The sequence below is a fragment of the Macaca fascicularis genome, chromosome 9 (assembly GCF_037993035.2).
Source record: "Macaca fascicularis isolate 582-1 chromosome 9, T2T-MFA8v1.1".
Taxonomy (NCBI): Eukaryota; Metazoa; Chordata; class Mammalia; order Primates; family Cercopithecidae; genus Macaca; species Macaca fascicularis.
In genome coordinates, this window is record NC_088383.1 from 29,213,778 (window position 1) to 29,240,319 (window position 26,542).

The following is a 26,542-nucleotide window of genomic DNA, read 5'->3' on the forward strand; positions in this document are numbered from 1 at the left end:
TGTATTTTTTAGTAGAGACGGGGTTTCACCGTGTTAGCCGGCATGGTCTCGATTTCCTGACCTCGTGATCCACCCGTCTCGGCCTCCCAAAGTGCTGGGATTACAGGCTTGAGCCACCGCGCCCAGCCTCAATAAGTTATTTTACCTTTCAACTTTCTCACTGCAAATGGAAAATAGTATTATCTGAGGTTTTTGTGAGGATTAAGTGAATTAATGGATTAACACTTACTTTAGTCCCAACACACAGTAAACCCTCAACGACTGGAAGCTATCTTTAGTGAGACAGAAAACATTCACAGATAATCAAATTTAGGAGAAAAGGTAATGAACTCAGTTTTATATTTCAAAGTTGCATTTGAAACATGTGTGGAGGTGGTAGGTAAGTAAACATCTGGAACTCAGAAAAAGATGTGGGTTGGAGATACAAACTGCCTCTAGTGAAGCATCTGTGTATGGATGCTAACTACACACAAAAGCCACGGGAGTGGAAGAATTCATGGAAAAAAAATAGTGAAGAGAGGGACTGCTATGGATTGTGTCCCCTAAAGTTCTTGTGTTGGAAAATTAATCTTCAATGCAACAGTGTTGGGAGGTAGGGCCTAATTAGAGGAGAATAGATCATGATGGCTCTGTCCTCATGAATAGATTGTTATCATGGGAGTGGGTTCGTTATAATGGAATGGGCTTGTAACAAAAGCACCTTTTCTTGCTCTCTCTCTCATGATGTGATGCCTTCCACCATGTTACGATGCAGTAAGAAGGCCCTCACTAGATGTGGCTCCTTCATCTGCCAGAATTGTGGGCCAATATATTTCCTTTTTTTTTTTTTTTTCTTTTCAGACAAGGGTCTCTCACTGTCACCCAGGCTGGAGGACAATGGCTTGATTGCAGCTCACTGCACTGCAACTTCCACCTCCTGGGTTTAAGCAATTCTCCTGCCTCAGCCTCCCAAGTAGCTGAGATTACAGGGACACGCCACCACACCCAGCTATTTTTTGTTATTTTTAGTAGAGACGGGGTTTCACCATGGTCAGGCTGGTCTCGAACTCCTGACCTCGTGATCTGTCCACTTCGGCCTCGCAAAGTGCTGGGATTACAGACGTGAGCCACTGTTCCCAGCCAACATTTGTTCTTTATAAAGTTTCGGGTATTCTGTTAGAGCAGCACAAAATGGACTAAGAGAGGGGCTACTTTTTAAAAATTATTGACCTAAAATTCACATGACATAAAATTCACCATTTTAACCATTTTACTGTACAATTCAGTGCCTTCCAATACATTCACAATGTTTGCAAGTATCATCACTACCTAAATCTGAATATTTTCATCACTCAAAAAAGAAACCCATTAAGCAGCAACTCCCCATTTCTACATTTCCCTAACCCCTAGCATCCACCAATGTTTTCTGTCTCTATGGTTGTGCCTCTTTTATATGTTTCACATAAATAGAATCATATAAATGTGGCTTTTCCTTTCAGTTAGCATGTTTTCAAGGTTGATCCATGTTGCAACATATACTAGTAAGTAACTTCTTTTTATGGCTGAGTAGTTTTTCATTGTATGAATATACCACAATTTGTCCATTCATCTATTGATGAACATTTGGGTTGTTTCTACTTATTGGCTATTATAATGCTGCTGTATACATTCATGTAGAAGTTTTTGTTTGAATATTTGTTTTCTATCCTCGAGTATATATTTAGGAGAACTGCTGGGTTATATGTTAATTATGTTTAAAATTTTGATGAACTGTCAAACTATTTTACAGTGACTGCACAATTTTATATTCCCGCCAGCAATTTATTAGCTTTCCAATTTCTCCACATCCTTGCCAACACTTATAACAGCACCCTAGTGAGTATAGAAAGTGGTATCTCGTGGTTTTGATTTGCATTTCCCTTAAGGTGGAAGGTATGAGGCAAAGCATCTTTTCATGTACTTGGCCATTAGAATATCTCCCTTGGAGAAATGTCTATTCAAGTCCTTTGTCCATTTTTAACTTGGGTTGTCTTTTAATTGATGACTTCTAAGAGTTATTTGACCTTTACCAGGTATATGACTTGCAAATATTTTCTCTCACTCAGTGGGTTCTCTTTTCTCTTTCTTGTGTCGTTTGATGTGTAAATTTAAGTTTTGGATTGAAATTTTGATCAAGCCCAATTGTATCTATTTTTCATGTTGCTACTTGAGTTCTTGGTATCATATCTAAGAATCCACTGGCAAATCCCAGGTCATGTAGACTTACCCCAATATTTTCTTCCAATAGTTGTATAGTTTCATTCTTATATTTAGGTATTTTATTTCTTTCGACAATGTTTGCATGTGGTGTAAGATAAGGGTCCAAATCCATACTACTACAGGTGGATACCCAGTAGCCTCAGCATTTGTTTTTTTTTTTTTTTTTTTTTTTTTTTGAGGCGGAGTCTCGCTCTGTCGCCCAGGCTGGAGTGCAGTGGCACCATCTCGGCTCACTGCAAGCTCTGCCTCCCGGGTTCCGGCCATTCTCCTGCCTCAGCCTCCCGCGTAGCTGGGACTACAGGCGCCGCCACCACGCCCGGCTAATTTTTTGTATTTTTAGTAGAGACGGGGTTTCACTGTGTTAGCCAGGATGGTCTCGATCTCCTGACCTTGTGATCCGCCCGTCTCGGCCTCCCAAAGTGCTGGGATTACAGGCTTGAGCCACCGCGCCCGGCCTAGCATTTGTTAAAAATACTATTCCATTCCTCAGTGATCTATATTGACACCTTTGTCAAAAATCAATTGACCACAGATGTATAGGCTTACTTCTGGGCTCTCAATTCTATTTTATTGGCCTATATATCTATCCTTATGTCAGTACCACTCTTTTGATTACTGTACCTTTGTGATAAATTTTGAAATCACAAAATGTGGGTCTTCTAACTTTGTTCTTTTCCAAGACTGTTTTGGCAGCCTTGTAATTTCTTATGAATTTTAGGATCAACCTGCCCATTTCTACATTAACGGCAGTTGGAATTTTGATAGGAATTTCACTGATTCCGTTGGTCAATTTGGGGGAATACTGCCATTTTCAAAGTCTTCCAATACACGAATATAAAATGCCTACTTTATTTAGGTTTTTTAAAATTTATTTCAGCTATGTTTTGTAGTTTTCAGTGTACAAGTCTTACATCTTGTTTATTAGTATTTTATTCTTTTTGATGCTATTGTAAATGAGTTTTCTAAATTTCACTTTGAAATGTTCATTGCAAGGATACAGAAATATAACTATTTTTTGTATGTTGATCCTGGGCATCGTGTGACATTGAGGTATTAGCTCTAACAGTTTTTTCTGTGGATATCCTTGTAATGTGATTCAGGATTCACTTTTGTTAAGGATCTTTCCATCTATATTCATTAGAAATATTGGACTGTAGTTTTATTTTCTTGTGATGTCTTTCTCTGGATTTGGTACTAGGGTAACGCTGGCATGATATAATGAGTTAAGAAGTATTCCCTCTTCCCCACTTCAAGTGTTTGAGAAGGACTGGCACTCTTATTTTACGTCACCAGTAAAGCCACATGGTCTGATCTTTCCTTTCTTGGAATTTTTTTTTTTTTTTTTAACTGGTTTACTTTTTTTTTTTTTTTAAACTAGTATGATTATAGGTTGTTTTTTCTTGAGTCAGTTTTGGTAGTTTGTGTGCTTCTAGGAATTTGTTCATTTTATCTAGGTTATCTAATTTGTTAGCATATAATTAATAGTATTTCCTTACAGTCCGTTTTATTTCTGTAAGATTGGCAGTAATGTCCCCACTTTATTCCTCATTTTAGTAATCTGAATCTTTTTGTCTTGCTCAGTCTTTTTAAGGGTTTGTGAACATTATTGTTTCAAACAATCCACTTTTGGTCTTGTGGATTCTATTTTCTACTGCGTATTTCATTTATCTCTGCTCCAGTCTTTATTATTTCCTTCCTTCTGCTAGCTTTGGGTTTGATTTCCTCTTTTCTAGTTCCTGAAGGTGGAAGGTTAGGTTGCTGATTCTAGGTTTTTTGTTTGTTTTTTTTTTTTGAGACAGAGTCTCGCTCTGTCTCCCAGCCTGGAACGCAGTGGCGCGATCTGGGCTCACTGCAAGCTCCACCTCCCGGGTTCACGCCATTCTCTGGCCTCCGCCTCCCAAGTAGCTGGGACTACAGGCACCTGCCACCACACTCAGCTAAGTTTTTGTATTTTTAGTGGAGACGGAGTTTCACCATGTTAGCCGGGATGGTCTTGATCTCCTGACCTCATGATCTGCCTGCCTCGGCCTCCCAAAGTGCTGGGATTACAGGCGTGAGCCACAGTGCCCGGCCAATTCTAGGTATTTTTTAATGTAGGCATGTGCAGCTATAAAATTTCTTTTGAGCACTGCTTTTGCTGCATTCCATATGTTTTAGGGTGCTGCATTTTTGTTTTTATTCATTTCAGAGTATTTTCTAATTTCTCTTAATCTTTATTTGAGCCATTGGTTGTTTAAGGATGTTATTTTTAGTTTTATTCCATTGTAGTCAGAGAAGACACTTTGTAATTCAATCTTTTAAAACTGAGACTTGTGAATATATTTTATTGTGAAGAATCTTTGATGTGAACCTGAGATAAATTGGAATGTCTTTTTCCACTTGCTACGGTTTGAATATGTGCCCTCCAAAATTCAGATACTGAAACTTAATGGCCAACATGATGGTGTTAAGAGGTGAGACTTTTAAGAGGTGGCTAAGTCTTTTGTTTTTTGAGTTGGAGTCTCACCCAGGCTGGAGTGCATGGCGCGATCTCTGCTCACTGTAAGCTCCGCCTCCTGGCAGGCGCCCGCCACCATGCCCAGCTAATTTTTTGTATTTTTAGTAGAGACGGGCTTTCACTGTGTTCACCAGGATGATCTCGATCTCCTGACCTTGTGATCTGCCCGCCTCAGCCTCCCAAAGTGCTGGGATTACAGGCACGAGCCACTGCGCCCCCCCAAGAAGAGGTGGTTAAGTCTTGAGGGCTCCTCCCCTCATGAATGAGATTAAGTGCCCTGATGAGGAATTTCATTCCTTTTTGCCCTTTTACCTTCTGCCATGTTGAGGATATAACATTCCTCCCCAAAGCCTAGGCACGGTGGCTCATGCCTGTAATTCTAACACTTTGGGAGGCCAAGGTGGGTGGATCGCCTGAGCTCAGGAGTTCAAGACCAGCCTGGGCAACACAGTGAAACCTCATCTCTACTAAAATACAAAAAATTAGCCACGTGTGGTGGTGTGCACCTGTAGTCTCAGCTGCTCGAGAGGCTGAAATTGCTTGAACCTGGGAGGTGGAGGTTGTAGTGAGTCAAGATCGCGCCACTGCACTCCAGTTGGACAGAGCAAGACTCTGTCTCCAAAAACAAAAACAAAACAACATTCCTTCCCTATAGAGGATGCAGCAATAAGGTGTCATCTTGGAAGCAGAAAGCAGCTCTTAGCAGACAACCAAGCCTGCCAATGTCATAATTTTGCATTTCTCAGACTCCAAAACTGTGAGAAAATAAATTTCTACTCTATATAAATTACCCAGTCTCAGGTATTCTGGTATGGCAGCACAAGAAAACTAAGGTACCGGCTGGGCATGGTGGTTCACGCCTGTAATTCCAGCACTTCGGGAGGCCAAGGTGGTGGATCACCTGAGGTTGGGAGTTCAACACACCAGCCTGGCCAACGTGGACAAACCCCATCTCTACTAAAAAATACAAATTAGCCAGGTGTGGTGGCGCATGCCTATAATCCCAGCTACTCAGGAGGCAGGAGAATTGCTTGAACCCAGGAGGTGGAGGTCGTGGTGAGCCAAGATCGTGCCATTGTACTCCAGCCTGGGCAAAAAGAAACTCCATCTCACACAAACACACACACAAAAAACAACTCCATCTCACACAAAAAAAGAAAACTAAGGTGCCACCCTCTCACTTTCAATATACTTATTTCTTTAGTTCTAAAGTGAGTCTTTTATAAACATGATATAGTTAGAAGATTTAAAAGACTCCATTCTCCCAATCTCTCCATCTGCTAAATGGAGTTTAAAGCATTCACACTTAATGCAATTATAACAAGGAAGGTCATGGCCACTAGCTATTTGTTTTCCCTGTATCTTCCTCAATTCCTCCCTTATGTCTTTTTTGTATTAGGTATTTTCTAGCATACCATTTTTATTCCCTTTTCAAAATTTTTAGTTATTTTCTTAGTAGTTGCTCTAGGGATTACCATTAACTCTTTCATTTATAACAATCTATTTCAAATAAATACCAACTTAGTTTCAATAGTACACAAAATTTTTGCTCCTATACTTCATCCTTTCCTCATCATCATGAATCACCTTTATGCATTGTGCTTTCATTGTCACAAATATAATTATTGTTTTCATTTATATCTACCTATGTATTTAAATCTTTATCAGTGGTTTTAATTTATTCATGTGGATCTGAATTACTGTCTAGTGTCTTCACTTCAGGCTGAAGGATCCGTTTAGTATTTCTTGCAGGGCAGGACTACTAGTGACATACTCTCTCAGGTTTTGCTTATCTGTGAATGTCTTAATTTCTCCTTCACTTTTGAAGGATAGTTTTGCTGAATACAGAATTCTTGACAGTTTTTTCTTTCAGCACTTTGAATATGTTATCCCACTGCCTCCTGGCCTCTGTGGTTTCTAATGAGGAGTCAGCTATTAATCTTATTGAGAATCCTTTGTACGTAAGGAATTGCTTCTCTCTTGCTGCTTGCAGGATTCTTTGTCATTGACTATTGACAGTTTAATTATGATGTGTCTTGCTGTGGGTCTTTTTGAGTTTACCCTATTTAGGGTTCTTTGAGCCTTTTGAATATCTAGATTCATGTATTTCATCAAATCTGGGACATTTTCTACCATTATTTCTTCAAATATTATTTACGTTCCTTTCTGTCTCTCTTCTTCTTCTGGAACTCCCATTACGCAAATACTGGTATGCTTGATAGAGTCCCAGAGGTCTTTTATGCTCTGTTCATTTTTCTTCACTCTTTTTCCTTTCTGCTCCTCAGACTGCATAATCTTAATTGAACTATCTTGAAGCCTGTTAATTCTTTCTTCTGACTTCTCCAGTCTGCTGCTAATAGTGGATTTTTAGTTTTAGTTATAATACTTTTCAATTCCAGAATTTCTATTTGGTTCCTTTCTACAATTTCAATCTGTTGATATTTGATGAGACATTGCTTTCCTAATTTTTTTGTTCTCTGTTCACAGTTTCCTTTAGCTCTTCTAGCATATCTAAAAGAGTTGATGAAAAGTCTTTGTTTTGTACATCCAAAGTCTGTGCTTCTTCAGGGGTAGTTTCTATTAATTTCTTTTTTCCCTGTGTATGGGCCATACTTTTTTGGTTTTTCCTTGCCTTGTAATATTTGCTAAAAATGTGACATTCTGAATAGTATTATAATGTGGTAACTCTGGAAATCAGATTCTCCTCCCTCCCCATAGTTTGTTGTTGGTACTTGTTATGGTTACTATTGTTTGGTAACTTTTCTGAACTTTACAAAGTCTGTATTCGTTGCTGTGTGTAACCAGTAGAGCTTCCGTTCTATTAGCTTAATTTGCAGCTAGTGATTCAACAGAGAAACAGATTTCCTTAAATGCCTGAAACCAAGACAAAAAGAAAACACTCTCAGTCTTTACCAGTGGGCTCTGTGTAAGTGTTGGGGCACACCTTCAACATTCAGCTAAGCAACTTACAAATTCACCTTAGTTTTCACTTCCTATTTTGAGTAGAGCCTGATGGTTAGCCAGAGGTGAGAGTTTAAGGCTCTCTCAAGTCTTTTCTGAGTATTTGCTCACCCTGGGTGTGCATGTGGCCTTTTGGGTTCTCAGGTATATGTGGATGTTTTAAAAGCCTTTATTCTCCAAAATATCTTACTTTCTAGCTTTTCCTCCCAGGCTTTTTGGTGTGGCTATTGTTTGTCTTAGCTATTATTCTTTGCCCCAGATGGCAGAGGATAATAAACTTGCCTTTACAAATTTTTGACAAATGCCTGTAATCACCTTTCTTCCTTAGGAGATTTCCAAGTTAGGTGAACTAAAATAAGTCTCCATAATTCTTTTAAAACAAGGTCCATGGCCAGGCATGATGGCTCACACCTGTAATCCCAGCACTTTTGGAGGCTGAGGTAGGTGGATCACCTGAGGTCAGGAGTTCGAGACCAGCCTGGTCAACATGGCAAAACCCCATTTCAACTAAAAATACAAAAATTGGCCGGGCGTGGTGGCAGGCGCTTGTGATCCCAGCTACTCGAGAGGCTGAGGCAGGAGAATCGCTTGAAGCCTGGAGGCGGAGGTCGCAGTGAGCCGAGACTGTGCTACTGCTCTCCAGACTAAGCAACATGAGCAAAACTCCAACTCAAAAAAAAAACCAAGAAAAAAAGAAAACAAGGTCCATTCTGCTCCCTTTGGCACCAGGAACTGATATCAGAAACGCAGGTCGTTGAACAGATATCAGAAATGCAGGTCATTGTTTTCAAAGCTGGACAGGGAGGTGGCACCAGGGTAAGTTTAAATGATAGAAAGCGCTCCTGAGATTCAGGATTCAGACATCTTTTCTTTTCATTTTTTTTTGAGACAAGAGTCTCGCTCTGTCACCCAGGCTAGAGTGCAGTGACACGATCTTGGCTCACTGCAACCTCCACCTCCTAAGTTCAAGTGATTCTCCTGCCTCAGCCTTCCGAGTATCTGGGATTACAGGTGCCCGCATCCACATCCAGCTAATTTTTTTTGCTGGTCTCAAACTCCTGACCTCAAATGATCCGCTCACTTTGGCTTCCCAAAGTGCTGGGATTACAGGCATGAGCCACTGCAACCAGCCTCAGCCATCTTTTTAAAAAGATGTTTCCTTGGTTACTATAAACCTTTGACTAATTTCCAGAATTTATATAAAATTGATTCTGACATTTTTTGCCAATGTATTGACTGGTTTTGTGCAGAAATGCGTTCTTGGAGTTTCCTACTCATCATTTTCAATGACATCACCTCCAAAGGACTGATTCTTGAAGAACTTCAACATTTGGTAGTGAAGTAGACGAGGATGAGCCTGTGAAAAATGAGAGAAGCAGTCAAATAAGGAATAAGAAAATACAAAATGTGTTGTGCCACAGAAGGCGAGAGAAAAGGGCGATGCAAAGAGAGTTGCTATCAAGGTCAAATATTCTGAGATCGAGTAAGAAAAAGAATGAAAAAAAAGTTTGTTAAACATAGATACAAAGAAGTTGTTTGTGACCTTAACACTATTTCTAAATGAGACAACATTGATATTTTGAGCAGGACAAGTCTTTTAAATATAAAGGACTGTCCTACGCATTGCTACATGTTTAGCATCTTTGACCTCTGGTAACTAAATATCGGTAGCACCCTTCACCCTTAAGTCCTACAGAAAATACAGCAGTGATAATAAAAAAAATACTGCCATACATTTCCAAATGCCCCCTGGAGACTCAGCACTGCCTCTTGAAGAACCACTGCCTTGGGGAAATCTATTTTGCTAATATTATGGGGGCAGATGTCAAACTATAGTGACTTAAAATGTAAATACGAGAATAAAGAATGAAACACGTGAGGTACCACAAATAAGACTTAGCGGATGTTTGGCTGAAGTGAGCAGTTAAGAGTATAGGGTCAAGAAAGGGTTTTTAGTGGTAGGATTTAGATATGTTTAAAGACCAGTGGAAATAATCCAGATGAAAGAGAGTTTGAATATTCAAAGGGATAACTGATAATATAAGGTGAACTGAAAGCGGGGGGGAGGGGTGGCAAGAAAGGACAAGTAAAGAAAATGGCCTTAGATAAGCTTACTTTCTGCTTTGAAACAGTAACCTTAGGCACTCAGGCAATGCAGTAGCATCCTAACTAGTTTCCCTGCTTCTTTCCTTGCAATATAGACTATTTTCAATATAGTAGCCGTGTCATTTTCTACTCATAACTCTTCAATGGCTTCCCCATTAACTCAGAATAAAAGCCAGTATTCTTATAATGGCCTATAAGATCCTTCACAGTCTGTTCCTCCACCCACTCCTTTAACCTCACCTCATTTCCTAATATTTTCCCTCTCAGTCACTACCCTTCAACCACAGAGCTTTCCTTATTATTTCTGAACACATTAGGCACAGTCTTTCCTCAGGACCTTTGCTCTTGCTGTTCCCTTTCCCAGAAACATTCCTTTCCAGACACCTGTACAGCTTGCTACCTCATCACTTTCAAGTCTTTGCTCAAATGCCACGTGCTCAATAACCACTCTACTTGAAAACATTACTCCTCCATCCAACACTTTATCTTACCCCACTATTCTCTGTAGCACTTATTACTTTCTAAATTACTATGTCATTTGATTTTGGTGATGATGGGGCTGAAGTGGCATCAGTATATTCAATTATTTTATAATCTCCTGCGGCGTGCAACTGCTCAGTGGTGCTCAGAAAATGAATGGTTGGGTTAACTCAGGCTGAAGTTTCACCAGACACAGGTAAAGGGTTTAGGGTATGCTTCTCAATATTAGCTGAAATTTAGTATCTATTACCTGGTAGAACTTTAAAAAATGGCCAATCTTGAGTCAGTAAGTAATTCTCCCAAGATGTGTTGATTGCATCATTTACATCATCCCTGCCTAGAAGGGTACACCATATGTTGATATGGTGACGTCCTGGAGGTTTTTACTCCCCTTTCCTAGACAGTAATTTCTGTTGCAATTTCTTATTTTTCCTCATAATTGAATGAAAGCTTCATATCACAAATCTGAGACCCCAAAGTATCTCCTTTTAGTTATGTATTATACTTAATTAAAATATAAACTCCATAAGAGCAAAATCCAAGTGACTTTGCTTAACACTATGTTCCTAAGACTTGACACACAGAACTTCAATACTATTTTCAAAAAATGAATAACCACCATTAGTAAAACATGTACGTGCCAGGTACTGCTAAATTATTTACACAATTTCGATTACTTTTCACAAAAAGCACTACGTCCTATTAAGCCAAGTTTAGAGACAAAGCAGGATAATCCTCAAGACTAGTAATTTGCCCAAGGTGACGTTGCTACTCAATAATGTAGCCAGAGCTCTATGTAATGTCATACTGATTCTAAAATCCATGCCTTTAATCACTATAGTACGCTGAGTTTGTGAGGAAGGCAAGGACAGAGAAAAAACAGATAGAAATGAAGTACGTGAAAATTTTAGGGAATACATCCTTATTTTATGATGTTTTAGAAATTGCAGCAAAGCTTTTAAAAGTCCCTTTTGGCCAGGCGCGGTGGTTCATGCCTGTAATCCCAGCAGTTTGGGAGGCTGAGGTGGATGGATCATGAGGTCAGGACATCGAGACCATCCTGGCCAACATGGTGAAATCCCATCTACTAAAAATACAAAAATTAGCTGGGTGTGGTGGCATGTGCCCGTAGTGCCAACTACCCAGGAGGCTGAGGCAGGAGAATCGCTTGAACCTGGGAGGCGGAGGTTATAGTGAGCCGAGATCGCGCCACTGCACTCCAGCCTGGTGACAGAGTCAGACTCTGTCTCAAAAAAAAAAAAAAAAAAGTCCCTTTCACAACTAGAGGCTTGAGGATTTCACTCTTCGGTTCTTCCTTCAACAGAATCACGTTAAAATCTTGCTCAACCTACATATAACCTATGAGTTGACAGTTTCTCCCCTCTATGGGTTGGTATGTGTTCAATCTACAGTTGAAATACGGGTCTTTTACTCATTTGCAAACTTTCACTCATTTGCAAACTCATTGCTATCATTAGATAGCAGTGTAAATAATCTGGTTTAAGATTTGCTATACATGCAAATTCATGTATATTTTTAAATATTATCTATTACAATATTTGCCTGTATTAGGAATAATATAGCTTTATTCTCCATCTTATTTATGAGAACAGGACTGGATTTATAATTCTTTTATTGTTTTGCAAAGCAAACAGAAATAGAACCTATGCTTTTTCCCCTTGAGAATTCAATTTTGCTATCTTTGTTGTATATGTTTCTGCAGGCAAATATCCTTTCATTCAACAAATATTTATGGTATGTCACATGAAGCATTCATTCTAGTGGGAAACAACTAATAAACAAAATATATTGCAAATGGTCTAAGAAAAATAGATCAGGGTTAAGGGAGCAACGTGGTGGTAAGGTGCCATCACATAGAGTTCTGAATTAAACAAGACAAGACTTAAGCAAAGACCTGAAGAAGTGAGCGTGTGAGCCAAGCAGGTACTAAGGGGGAAGAGGATTGCAGGCAAAGGGACAGCAGTGCAAAGGTCCTGAGGCAGAGGCATGCTTGGTATATTGGAGAAACAGGGAGGGAGGGTAGAATGGTGGGAAAAGGAGAAAGTAGGGCTGGGCTTGCTGGCTCACGCCTGTAAATCCCAGCATTTTGGGAGGCTGAGGTGGGTGGATCACGAGGTCAAGAGACGGAGACCATCCTGGCCAACATGGTGAAACCCTGTCTCTACTAAAAATACAAAAATTAGCTGGGTGTGGTGGCAAGCGCCTGTAGTCCCAGCTACTCAGGAGGCTGCGGCAGGATAATTGCTTGAACCTGGGAGGCAGAGGTTGCAGTGAGCCAAGATCATGCCACTGCACTCCAGCCTGGCAACAGAGTGAGAATCAGTCTCAAAAAAAAAAAAAGAGCAAGTAGTCAGTGATAAGAGGCCAGAGGCAGTTTACATGAGGCAGTTTACATATGGCTAGTGGATCATGGCTAGAACTTTGGCTTTTATTCTTAAGATTGGAATGATACTGTCTGACTTTTTAAGGGATTACTGCACTGTATGAGATAGCAAACAATGTGGAAGCAGGCAGAGAAGGGGAAGATCAGTTAGAAAGTCTTTGCCACGGTCCAGATGTAATGATGGTGGCTTGGACCAGAGTGAATGTGGTGGAGGTGGGTTACAGAGATCAGATTGTGGATACATTTTGAAGATAATGTTGGCAAAATTTGTTGATAGAGTCAATGTGAGATATAAAAGAAACAAAGATGATTCCAAAGTTTTTAGCCTTCACTCGAAGAATGGAGCTGTCACTTCAAGAGATTGGGAAGATCTCAGCAGGACTTGTTTGGGGTGGGGGAGATTAAGAGTTTGGTTTTGAATACATTAAGTTGGTGATGCCTGTTAGAAACTCAAGCAGTGCTATACAGTAGGCACTTAAGTGTTGGCCTTGTGTTCAGAGGAAAGGTGTGGACTGGAGATTCAAATGTGGGTTTCATCCAGCCAGAGATCTGAATGAGATTGCCTAGGGAGAGAGAACAGAGGAGTGCAGGTTGTGGCATTTGAATCTTGGGCCACTCCAGCATTTAGAGGCTGGAAAAGAAGGAGAAACCGGTAAGAAGTCTAAGGAACAGCCATTTGGGAAGGAAGAGAAGCAAGAAAGAAAATGAAATCCTGGTAGGTAAGATAAGGAACTTTAGGGAGAAGAAAGTTATCAGCTGTGTCAAATACTGCTGACAAGTGAGATGAAGACTGAGAAATAAAAATCAGGCTTGAAAACATGGACGCCACAGATGATCTTGAACAGGTTCAGGAGTGTGGGAATGAAGTCTGTGGGTTCAAGAGTAGAAGTGAAGATAAAGTATTTCTGTAAAGGAGAGCAGATCAGACTTTTGGTAATGTGATTTTATTTAAAGACAGAGTCTTACTCTGTCACCTAGACTGGAGTGCAGTGGCGAGATCTTGGTTCACCACAACCTCCGCCTCCTAGGCTCAAGCGATTCTCCTGCTTCAGCCTCCTGAATAACTGGGATTACAGGCGCACACCACCACACATGGCTAACTTTTATATTTTCAGTAGAGATGGGGTTTCACTGTGTTGGCCAGGGTAGTCTCAAACTCCAGACCTCAAAATGATCCACCCGACTCTGCCTCCCAAGGTGCTGGGATTACAGGCATGAGCCACCACATCCGGGCTATTTATTTTTTGAGACAGGGTCTCCCTCTGTCGTCCAGGCCGAGTGCACTGGTGTGATCATGACTCACTGCAGTCTCGAACTCCTGCACTAAAGCGATTGTTCAGCCTCAGCCTCTGGAGTAGCCAGGAATACAGGCAGGTATCACCATCCCTGGCTACTTTTGAGCAAATGGTTTATACCGATTTCAGCAGACATCTAGTTATCAAACAAATTAGTAGTAATTTTGCTACCAGTTTTCAAAAAGTTTCTATGTAATATTTGTTATTTGTTGTACTCCTGTTTGTCTTCAATGGATTCACTACAAATGTGTCAGAAATTGCATGTTAAGATGCTACCGAATTTTTTTTGTTTTCATCATTTCAGTCACTGGCAATTTTTTTTTTTTTTTTTTAAGTTACTGATACTTTCATTAAATAGGCTTTTTATTGGTCTGCACATCTCCACAAACAGCAATAAGCTTTACATCTGGCAGGTGGATGTGACAAATAAGATTATACAATTAAAGTTTTTTTCCAACCAGTTGTGATTTCAGAGCCTTTCTCCCTACATCATTCCATCTCTTCATTCTATTAGGTCTAGCAGTATTGTAACTTCTTGGATACCAAATAAATCAGTTACTTTTTATTACTGTTTATTTGGAGAGGGTCTTGTTTCTTCTGACTTGTTTAGTATTTGCCTCTTCTGTGTTAATCACGTTTATGTTTATCACAATTCTTTTCATTCAACTAATGTTGCCTTACAAAGAGTTTAGTGCAAAAAAAAAGTCAACCAATCACCCGAATACCACCACTCTCAACTAACGGTTGTTTGGTATACTTGACGTTTCTCCTCTCAATGTGCCTGCAGCAGTCCATAAAATCAAATTTGTAGCAGTTTCACTTAACACACCTCAGGACTTTATTCACATCCAGAACTTGCACATGAATTTTCTTTAGCCAACAGACTTCAGCGAGGAAAAAACAGAGGAAAAAGTTAGAGATCAAGAGAGGGTGGGGCAGGGCACCGATGGGCATGGAAAACGTTAGAAAGGGGTAAAAAGCCGAGCGCTGTGGCTCACGCCTGTAATCCCAGCACTTTGGGAGGCCGAGGCGTGAGGATCGCTTCAGGACAAGGGTTCGAGACCAGCCTGGGTAATACAGCGAGACGCTATCTCCGGAAACACTTTTTAAAAAAAATTAGCCGGGCGTGGTGGTGCATCCCCGTGGTCCCAGCTACTCAGAAGGCTGAGGTGGAAGGATCCCTTGAGCCCCCGAGGTCGAGGCTGCAATGTGCCGTGATCGCGTCACTGCGCTCAGCCTGGACCACAGCGCGAGAGCCTGCCTCAAAAAAATAAGCGGGGGGTAGGGTGGGACAGAGAAACGGTTCAGCGCTGTTCCCAAGGAACTCATCTCCCTAAATCTCCAGTCTCAAGCGCCCCTTTCATTCCCTGCCCCGAGCGGCGCTCCCGGATCCGTGCAGGCATCTCCGCTGAGGGCCGCCCTGGCGCACGGCTTTCCGCCTTGGGCACAGAACCCCTCAGCCCTTCCTTTTAGCCGTTTCTGGCCGGGACAGCACGCACTCCTTCCCGCCTCGGGGCCAGGGTGAGACTTACGGCCAAAGGGCGCCCGGCGAGCTCAAAGCAGCCCCTGCCCCGCGGAGGGCCGATGGCGCGCGCAGCGTCCGGTGAGGGGCAGCGGCTCGGGCTAGGTTCCGGCTTCCAGCAGCGGCCAGAGGGCGCCGCAGCACGCTCCCCGCTTCCTAGAGCGAGGCTTCCGCAGCTGCAGCCCAGGCAGCTCTTCGGGAAGCGTCCGCCCGTGGTCTCGCCAGGGGGTTTCCGACCTCCCCGCCCAAGAGCGCAGGGGCGGGGGCAGCGGCGGGAGAGCTCGCAGAACACCCCCTCCCGCGGCGCCTCTGGGCGCACGCGCAGCCGCCGCAGCCTCCCTTATTTAGTCCGCGATGGCTTCCCTCGCGCCCCACCGTCCTCTTCCGGAAGGCGGCTCCCTCCCCGCGCAGCCCGGAGCCCCTGGGATCAGCCTCGAGCAGGCGCCCGAGCGAGACTATCCCTAAAGAGGAACGGCGGTGGCCGGACTCGCGAGTGAGGAAAAGAAGGAAAGCGCTGACGGGTCGCGAGGAGGAGAGCCAGGCCTCAGAGGAGGACAGAGGCCGGAGCCAGCCGAGGTTTGCAGAGGGCGGCGTTCCGGACCCGCGCGGGGCGGGGAGGAAGGCCGAGGGTAGGAGAGGAGGGGCGCGGCGGAAACTGCCGAGGTTTCCCGAAGGCGGCAGCGTCCGAGTTGCCCGGATGTAGTTGGTGGAGCGGCAGCGGCGGCACCAGCGGCGGCGGCGGCGGCGGGAGGAGGAGGAGGAGAAGGACCAGGCGGCGGCAGCAGCGGCGGCGGCGGCGGCGGGGGGAGGAGGGAAGGAGGCGGCGGAGCAGGAGGAGGAGAAGGCGGAGGAGACAGTCGCTCTCCGCGGGGCTGAGCCGGACGCGTCGTCTTGCCCCCCTCCCCCCGGTTCGCGCTGCCGCCGTGTAGTTGGCGCCGCTGCCCCGGCTGAGAGTGAGCGTGGTGTCGACGGAGGGAGATGGCCCGGGAGCGCCGGCGCCAGTAACTGGGAGGTGCTGAGAGTCGCCTAGGGCGCGCCGGGCCCAGGTGCCGGGGCTGCCCGCCGCCCGCCGCCGCCGCCGCCTGCGCGCCCGCCCGCCTCTTGCGGCCGCTCTCCCCCCTCCCCGACACACACTCACAGGCCGGGCATTGATGGTAATGTATGCGAGGAAACAGCAGAGACTCAGTGATGGGTAAATTGTCTTTTCGTTTCGGTCCGGGCGGCGGCGGGGGGCGACGGCGGGGGGGCTGTTCCTCCTTATCTGGAGCTGGCCCGGCCGCCATTTTTGTTGTTAACCCTGATCCGGATTGGGTTGGGGAGGAGGAGCGGCCGCGCGGGCGGGCGGGCGGGAACGGAGTGTGGCGGGGAGTGGGGGCCCGGCTTTGCGGCGTTTCGCCCTCCCCGGCCCTCCCGGAGGCTCCGGGTTTGCGCCGTGTGCGCGCGGGGCTCGGCGCCGGGGCGCTGGGTAGGTCTCCCGCGGGGAGGGGCGGCGGGGGACCCGTTTTCTTCTTCCCCGGACCCCCCACCCCCGCCGTGTCTTATGTCGCTGTCTTCTCTTCCTGTTTTTCAGCTGTCACGACCGGAGGGGGGACTCGCAGCCTTACCAGGTACCAGCCGAGGCCGGGGTGGAGGGATTGGAAGGGGCCGAAGGGGGAAGGGAGGGACTGCTACTCGAGCGCAGGCCTCAGAAGTCGATACAGGCCCTTCGGTGCAACACATCCGAAACTAGCACCGCGGGTCCCCTTAAAATTCGAGGTTTGGTTCCATTAGTGCTCTCCAGCAAGGTTTAGTGACTTATTTTGACAGGTGACTGGAGGGAGTTCGCTGATTTAGGAAAAAAGAATCATTTGCAGCCAGAAAGACCTGACTGGATTATTTGCGGGTGAAGGAATCGATGGGATGAGATGATAGGTGACTTCCGAGGCTTATTTATTTATTTATTGTGTGGGGGGAACTGAAAGTTAATGTAAAGATACTAAAATTAAGTGAAGGACTTGGGATAAATAGCTAAATGACTTAAAACTTTTAAGTCGGTTATAGAGTACTGTCCTCTTTTCCTTTTTAATATTTTTGGTATAGTTAATTGCGTTATAAGTAAAAGATGGTACTTTTGTTTCTGTAAGAATTGAGGTTTTTGGGTACTTGGATAATCATTCTGATGTAGGTGGTTCTAGGTAGGTGGGTTCCTTTTTGTTACTGCAGTCGTTGCGTGTAAAGTTCTAAGGATTATGCTAGAAGTGGCCCCAGTTTTCAGGAGGCAAACCTCATAAATGATTGTTAACCACCAAATAACTACAGAAACACTTTCTACATCTTAAAGGCCCAGAGAACAGGTTTCTACCTGATAGTTGTGTTGTACAGCTGAATTTGAAAACACCGTCCTCTGATGTGTAAAACATTGGATATGTCAAAAATTAAACCTTAGTGAATCTGTCCTCCAAAGCATAGCTAATTACACATTGCAACAGACTAGTACATCATGGTTGTCCTAAGATATGTGTTAGAATAAAGCTAAACGATTATTTTGAGTGCATTATACTTGGTTTGAAATAGTACTCACATTAGTTTATTTTGGTCAATATTTTTATACCTTAAAATTGTTTCCCACACCTGTGAGAGTAAGGAAGTTAGGTCTGAAATGCCTTATTTGAATCAAAGAATTGGAGAAACCAGTGTGTGGATTTTTTTTTTTTGTAGGTTTGCAAAAATATGCATGTGCTTATTTATACATGTGCTTGTGTATATCAGCTGTACAGCAGAAATTGATTATAGTAGTACTGAATTTCTAGCTTTCTTTTGACTGTCAAAAAATGGTTTTAAATATTCCTAGCCAGATTTGTTTTTTTTCAGAATCAGTGTGCCAAGGTGGTTTGATTTATATATAAGATAATGGAGTTTTTTTTTTCTTTTTAAATGTTTAGTATTATGATTTGTAGCAGGAGTCTTATTGTAACAAGCATTAGGTTTTTTGTCTGAGAAACTTTAAAGAGTAAAGCAGAAAGTGGAAATTTTAATTTTGTAAGTTCATAAAATTTGGTAATAATACACCAAAATTTATGTTTAAATTAGTTTAGGGAGTTTAAGGTTTCAATTCTTTCTCTCTTTTTTTGGGGGGGTGATGTTTTACAGGCACTTAAGTATTCATCGAAGAGTCACCCCAGTAGCGGTGATCACAGACATGAAAAGATGCGAGACGCCGCAGATCCTTCACCACCAAATAAAATGTTGCGGAGATCTGATAGTCCTGAAAACAAATACAGTGACAGCACAGGTCACAGTAAGGCCAAAAATGTTCATACTCACAGAGTTAGAGAGAGGGATGGTGGTGAGTATCTTTCTTGTTGAAACTTTGACATATACGTTTAACAATAGCTCTATATAAAACAATAGGCGGCAGAGTATTTCTAGCTTGAAAAAGTTACTTTTCGGTTATGTCATTAAAATATTTTAATCCTATCAATTTTTTTTTTTTTACTCTGAACAAGTTACTGTAGAAATAAGATGCTGATGTGAGCATCTAAAAAGTGGACTCTAAGGCCGGGTGCAGTGGCTCACGCCTGTAATCTCAGCACTTGGGAGGCCAAGGTAGGCAGATTACTTGAGGTCAGGAGTTCGAGACCAGCCTGGCCAACAGGTGAAAACCTGTCTCTTATTAGAAACAAAAGTTAGTTGGGCATGGTGGTGGTGGCAGGCGCCTATAGTCCCAGCTACCCAGGAGGCTGAGGCAGGGGAATCACTTGAACCTGATTGGTGGAGGTTGCAGTGAGCCTGAGATGGTGCCACTGTACTGCAGCCTGGGTGACAGAGTGAGACTCCATTACAAAAAAAAAGTGGACTTTAGTGTCTGGTAACAAGGGAATGCATTTATGAATATAGTTTAAAACATACTTTGTTAAGGATGGGAAAATGCAGGACGTTTTTCCAAGAAAGGAACTTTGTACTTACAAAGATTTAAGTTTATTTCGAGATCCTTGTTGTTGCTTCAGTTTGTTACTTTTTTTTTTTTTTTTTTTTTTTTTTTTTTTTTTTTTTTGAGACGGAGTCTTGCTCTGTCGCCCAGGCTGGGGTGCAGTGGCCGGATCTCAGCTCACTGCAAGCTCCACCTCCCGGGTTTACGCCATTCTCCTGCCTCAGCCTCCTGAGTAGCTGGGACTACAGGCGCCCGCCACCTTGCCCGGCTAGTTTTTTGTATTTTTTAGTAGAGATGGGGTTTCACCGTGTTAGCCAGGATGGTCTCGATCTCCTGACCTCGTGATCCACCCGTCTCGGCCTCCCAAAGTGCTGGGATTACAGGCTTGAGCCACCGCGCCCGGCCCCAGTTTGTTACTTTTTAAGGTGTTCAAATCTGTTTTCTAATTAGGATGATAAATTATGAATTTAAAAACTCAGTATGTTTTTTCAGGATAGTTCCTAGATTTAAAAAATTATTCATTACTTAGAGGATACATTCTTGCTTTTTGTTGTAAACATTTTTTCAGTATTCTCAGTTTCGCTGATGTGATTTTGATACCTGGTTCATTGAAATACTCTTTTTAAAAGTTAGTCTGATTTCTTTTGCACAGTCATCTGTCTTCAATTATAAGTTTGCCTCAAGCTCTTTGTTGTAGGAGGCTGAGAATAAGTAAACAAAACCAATTCTCAGTAACTATTTTCAGAGTTAATTTGCCCTAAATTTGCTAGAATTACATTTCATGTCAAAAGCATGCATTAAGGAACAAAGCAATTTTAGTAAAGACATCTATATTCTTTCCTACTGTAACATGTTGCTCACGTAGATAATATATCTTAAGTAGATTTACAATATTAAAAGCTTCCAAGAAAACTGAGTAAAGTATTATGTGACTTTTTGCCCCTATTGGCAACTAATTCGTTAATATTTTGCTTACTTTAAAAAAATACCTTGCATCTTCTGGTCCCTTTTGTCCTCCTATGATAGCAATCAGCTTTATTCATTGTGATCATATATTGAGAAACATTGGCTTCCTCTACATAATTAGTGGTTTGAGAAAATTAATACTGGTCAGAAGATTGCACTGGGTTTGAATAATTCGGATGAGAAGAAAGTAGTTCTCTATTGAATGTAGTTATAGCTTAGTGCTGTTTATGCAGATAAACCACGTTTTTGTCTGTAACAGTAGTAGCAGGTGTATTTGATTATTAAAGTGTTACAAGTTATTGGGGTGCAAAATTAAACTTTTAGAGTTACCAGTTTTGTGGGTATGTTTTCCATAGTGTTATGTAAAACCCGAGATGGTACTGTCTACCAACCACTCTTCTATAGCAGATTTCATTTCAAATGTTAGCTCTTGGAGAGGAGGTATTGGTTGTACTATACTGTACTTTATTTTGAAAAATTTGGTGATTGTAACAAAATATGACACCTCATCTTCCAGGTTGGCTCTTATTTTAGTGACTGTGATCCAGTATATTCCCAAATGCAAGAAGTCAGTTTTTCATTCAAAGAAACTTACTTTATAAATGCTTTCAATCATTTCCAGCCAACCTTGCTCAGCCAATTCTTTTACAGGTGAAGTAATCCCAGGAACATTCTGTTGCTTATTCATTCAGCAAACGTGGGGCATTTACTGTGTGCCAACATTTGTGTGATACTCCTGGGAATCAAGATGTGATCCTGGCCTTGAAGCTATTCTTAAATACTTTGACTCTTAAGAGCTAGTGGTGTTTTAGCCACTTACTTTTTCTGTACCTATTTTTTCTTCACTTTGTTTTTTTCATTTTTCTGCCTATGTGAACTCCAGGTACTTGTTAACTTTTCGTTTTTAAAAATTTGCATCTTTCCTGATGTTTCTTCAGCTTCATTTGCAAGAAACTTGATGTTTTTCTGATCTAATCACTTGCTAAGTTAGGCCCCACTTTCTGATTTTCTTTTTAGCTGCTTGTTGTCTTCTGGAGTCTTCCAGCTAATACTGCAGTTCCATTCCTGGCTCTGCCATCTCTAACAGACCTGGCTGCCATATTCCTTTATATTATATAGGAATATAATATGAGATATATCTCCATTCTGGAATTGAGAGTAAATATTTGATATTAATACTATCTTTAAAAAATGTAAAATGGTGATTTTTCCTCATTTAATACTGAGATATTTAGTCATAATTTGATTTTTGGTGTTTTATTTTTTCTCTTATTGCTAATGATGTGTTTGGCACTAACTTGTTAAAAGTGTATATGTATGATTTTTATTGCAGGCATTATAAACTACTTTGGATTTTTATCCAAAAATGAATTCAGGTGGGTTCAGTGGCTCACGTCTGTAATCTCAGCACTTTGGGAGGCTGAGACAGGCAGATCACCTGAGGTCAGGTTTTGAGACCAGCCTGGCCAACATGGTGAAACCCTGTCTCTACTACAGATATAAAAATTAGCTGGGCACAGTGATGAGTGCCTGTAATCTCAGCTACTAGGGCAGGAGAATCACTTGAACCCAGGAGGTGGAGGTTGCAGTGAGCTGAGATTGTGTCACTGCACTGCAGCGTGGGAGACCGATTGAGACCCTGTCTTAAGAAGAAGAAAAAAAAAAAAGCAGCCAGGCACTGCTTCATCTCTGTAATCCTGGTTGCTTGGGAGGTTGAGATGGGAGGGTCCTTTGAAGCCAGGAGTTTGAGACTAGCCTTGGCAACATAGCAAGACCCTGTCTCTACTAAAAAAAAAAAAAAAAAAAAAATTTAATTGGCTGGGTGCGGTGATGCCTGCATGTAGTCCTAGTGCCTGTAATCCCAGTTCCTTGGGAGGCTGATGTGGGATAATTGCTTGAGCCCAGGAGTTTGAGGTTAACAGTGAGCTGTGGTTGTGCCACCACACTCTCGCCTGGGTTGATAGAGTGAGACCCGTCTCTTTTTTAAAAAAAGAAAAAAGAATTAATGTATATAAGTTCAAGACCATTAGCAAAAATCAAATGCAAGTGAGTTGGATTATCTAAGCTCTAAGCATGTAAAAAACTTAAGGTTACAGCAGGTTACTTTCTATATTCATTGAACTACAAATTTCTTTTTTATTTGAAGATTTAATGATATTCTTTACTAATAATAACCTATATGCTACGATTTGTAACTTGTATTTTACAAAGCAAGTTAAACAAATGTGGAACTTGTAAAGTGTTTGTTTTCTTTAGGATTAGGCTTTACTGGCATCAGCATTTTTCAGTAATTACTAGATTTCTTAGCATCTTGGATTTCATTGAAAAATGCTCGTTCGGAAGTAACGTATGAAAGGACTTTCAGGTATACTATAAAAAATGAGAAATCGGGGATTGTGAGTTTTTACTCCCAAAAACCTTATTAGTTAAAATAAGACTTGCTGGCCAGGCGCGGTGGCTCACGCCTGTAATCTCAGCACTTTGGGAGGCCAAGGCAGGCGGATCACAAGGTCAGGAGATCGAGACCACGGTGAAACCCCGTCTCTACTAAAAATACAAAAAATTAGCTGGGCGCGGTGGTGGGCACCTGTAGTCCCTGCTACTCAGGAGGCTGAGGCAGGAGAATGGCGTGATCCCGGGAGGCGGAACTTGCAGTGAGCCAAGATCACGCCACTGCACTCCAGCCAGGGGGACAGAGCGAGACTCCATCTCAAAAAAAAAAAAAAAAAAAAAAAAAAAAAAGACTTTAACATAACGTGTATAAAGAGTTAGAGAGTTTATCCTTTAAGATTTATTAAAGGAAATAATGTGTATTGTAAATTTAAGAGAGGTTATATGAGAGTATAATTAAAAGGTTTTTTTGTGAAATTAGTTACTGTTATATAGTCTGTGATCTGTCTATAAACATATGATTTTTTGTTTAAAGTAACCAAAAGCAAAAACCTTAAGGTACAATCGTTAGGGTTTTTTTTGTTTTTGTTTTTGTTTTTTTTTTTTTTGGAGATAAGAGTCGTTCAGGCTGGAGTGCAGTGGTGTGATGCCGGCTGGCTGCACCCTCTAACTCCTGGGTTCAAACGATGCTTCTGCCTTAATGTCCCAAGTAGCTGGGATTACAAACGTGCGCCATCATGCCAGGCTAATTTTTGTATTTTTAGTAGAAACAGGGTTTCACCGTGTTTTCCAGGCTGGTCTCAAACTGCTGGCCTCAAGTGATCTGCCTGCCTCGGCCTCCCAAAGTGCTAGGATTACAGGCGTGAGCCACCGCATCTGGCCCATAGTGAAGTTTTTATCTTGTCATTTAGCTATATCTTTGGAAAAATTTGGAAATGTATTTTCATCTCCCTAACTTTCAAACAAAAGTTACTGTTAACATTTTGAAGGAGTTAGTAGGGATTATTTGGCGATAATTTGTCTTTTTTTTTTTTAAATATAATTAGTAAAGTTTGAGTCTTTCACATTGAATAATAGACTGGCAGTTGAGCAACATGGTCTTGTCCTTATTTAGATGACTTCGAAATATGCTTTGCGTTAGTAATGTTAGAAATTACTAACATTAGAAATGTATAGAAAGTACTATAGAAATTAACAGTTGCTTTTGATATTCATGTTGACATTGGAAGACAACAGGTAGTATCCTTATTTCACAGTTTTACAAATGAGGGAAAATTTAATAAAATTGAAGAGATAGCGACAGCTGCATCTAGAAACTAGTTCTCTAACTTTGGTAACTTTTGTACATTGTCAGAGATGAAACGCTTTTGTATTGAAAGCTTATTTGGTGGTGGTTACTATGGCATGAATTAGTTTGAAGGTATTTTTGCTTTTATCCTCCTAATATCTTCATCTATCTTCCCTCAGTGGTTACAACGTGCCAAATTATAGTATGCTGATAAAATGTATTTGTGTAGTTCTAGGCCCAGTTGTCACATTAGTGTTTTATTTTCAAAAATAAATTTTGACATGGAAGCATGACACAAATTTCACTAGGAAAAGTCCATTTTCTCTTAATCCCTCATATCTAAAGACTTGTTTACAAAGTGGAAATATTGTATGTAATCTAATATACTAATGTTTGGATTTTAATACTATTGACTAAAGTATTTTTTGTCTAGTAAAAATAGTGACACATGACCTTTTTTCATTGATTTATTCTCAGTGATAATACTATGCAGAAATGTTTGCACTGGATTTCCATTGGTCAATTTAGAAAACACAGGAAACATACTCTGTTTCAAGAGAAATGGAATAAGATTGAAGGAGTAGCAGTCTTAATGTTCCAACTCTTCAGCGTTTTTTTTAGTTTTAGAAAACTGTCTGTGATGTAAGCATCTGTGCATGTAAATTTTTAAATTTGAACACCAGCACCAAGTCATTTGTCTTATGGCTTCTCATCATCACATTTTAACATTTTTTATATTTTTAGACATGGTTATTATGTATTGTTTATGATTTAATGGTATTTCTATTTTACAATCATAATATTTTGGAATGAGTTCACTTAGATCCTTAGATCCTTTAAGACAGTCTTAATTGAACTGTTTTCTAGTTGTGCAAGAAGTATTTAAAATTTTTGGTGTAACACACTGAGGGTTTTGGTCTGTAAATCACAGAAAATTTATGTATTTTAATTTGTCTCTATTAAGCATCTGTTACCTTACTCTGTTGTGCAGAATTGTTTGGGGGGTAGTGCATCATTTTGTTAAATGATGCTGGAAAGACCAGGCATTAGATATAATTCATTGTCAATTTAATCATACAAAACCAGTTTTTGTGTGTGTGTGTGTGTGTTTTTTTTTTTGAGACAGAGTCTCACTTTGTACCCAGGCTGGAATGCAGTGGCACGATCTCAATCTCACCTCACTGCGACCTCCACCTCCTGACAAAACCAGTTATTTGGGGCTTGTAAATATATTGTATGAACAGTCCTTTTCAGGATTTGTACGATGCTTTATAATTTTCAGAGGGTTTCTATATTGTTTCTCATCTGACTCCACAGTAGCTCTTTGAAATAGGCTGATCAGTATTATTCCTGTTGTGCTGATGAAATTATAAAGTATTTAGCCTACTGTTGTTGAAACTGGAAAGGAAGTCTCTTCACATAAAATTTTATCTCTGCCACATTAGTTAAATTTTAAACTCCAAGTTTAACTAATTCTCACTACTTTATCATTTTAGTTCTGGCTACCAGCTTTTCTCAGCTTGAATTCTGCAAGAGCCCCCTGGTGTTCCTGAGTTCATTTTGCTTTATATAATTGTTTCCCCACACAGTAGCCACAGTGATCCAGTTAAAATGCCAGTCACCTCACATCTCTCTCAAGCTCACGGCCCTCCAGTGACTCCTTGTTTCTTAGCAAGACTTAGATCCTGTGTAATGTGGTGTCTGGGTATTTTTTCAGCCTCTTCTACTATCTTCTTGTTTATGCTACTCTCTCCATACTGGCCCTGCAGTCAGAAGTTTGTTCCTGTCTCGGGGGTTCTGCATATTATGCACCTTTATGTTTCTCCTACTGTGCTCACTCCAGTAATGTGTTCTCTGCTTAGGTGTCACCCTCTCACAGGGCCTTCTCTGCCCATGCTGAACACCGTGAAACAGTCATTCTCATCATTCTTTCCTTGCCCCGCTTGTTCCTTCCTTGTATAAAGGTGACCTGTTATGATTTACTTATAGTCATTGTGCTATAACATGACATGGGCATTCCTGAAGGTCACTGTGCTGTGCAAAATTGCACCACACCAATTTATGGGGAAAAAGGGGTTAGGAGCACAGTAACCAAAAACATTGTCAGTGACATATTTTAAAAAGATAAGAACCTAATGAAAATTGTAACTTAGTTTTATACATATAAAATAGTTAAGGAATACTTTAGCACCGCAATGGCACTTTACCTTGACCAAAATCTGACTTCTGTGGAAGTGGCCACTCATTGGAAGGGTTGCAGCTCATGAATTACTGTGAAGTGATGGATGGAAGATACCTGATATGAGACAAAAACTTGTAACATCAAATGTGAATGGACCTGACTCATAATTCATAATGAACTAAGACCTATTAGATGTTTGAGCTGTGTGTATCTGTGCCTTGCGAATTCCTGTGCAGCTTGATGTAACTAGTGTTTCTCACAGGTGAAAATACACATGGGTGGGAAATTTGCTGTTTTCTGAT

General features: G+C 41.5%; 2 protein-coding genes across 45 annotated transcripts in view; one reads left to right on the forward strand and one right to left on the reverse strand.

Moving 5' to 3' along the window:
• Positions 1-4,404: 4,404 nt before the first annotated feature.
• LOC141407619 (uncharacterized) lies at positions 4,405-16,652 on the reverse strand. The gene is made up of 5 exons (XM_074000838.1): positions 16,642-16,652; positions 16,567-16,585; positions 15,514-16,529; positions 8,993-9,053; positions 4,405-7,609 (listed from the first exon to the last, which is right to left on the reverse strand). The coding sequence occupies exons 1-3, from the start codon at positions 16,650-16,652 to the stop codon at positions 15,660-15,662; spliced, it is 900 nt and encodes a 299-aa protein (XP_073856939.1). The 3' UTR covers positions 4,405-7,609; positions 8,993-9,053; positions 15,514-15,659.
• WAC (WW domain containing adaptor with coiled-coil) overlaps positions 15,839-26,542 on the forward strand; it is a 92,026-nt gene continuing 81,322 nt past the window's right edge. For 9 of the 44 annotated variants that reach the window (XR_012417547.1, XR_012417546.1, XR_012417548.1 and 6 more), the window contains exons 1-3: positions 16,190-16,695; positions 17,074-17,109; positions 18,614-18,828. Coding sequence is in view for 31 of the 44 variants with exons in the window: in XM_065520449.2 (XP_065376521.1) it covers positions 16,655-16,695; positions 17,074-17,109; positions 18,614-18,828 (292 nt within the window). In the remaining 13 variants the exon portion in view is untranslated. Of the gene's footprint in view, positions 16,080-16,189; positions 16,696-16,790; positions 16,969-17,073; positions 17,111-17,309; positions 17,415-18,613; positions 18,829-26,542 lie in introns of those variants that run through there. The other 35 variants (XR_012417553.1, XR_012417552.1, XR_012417555.1 and 32 more) reach the window with 9 other exon arrangements.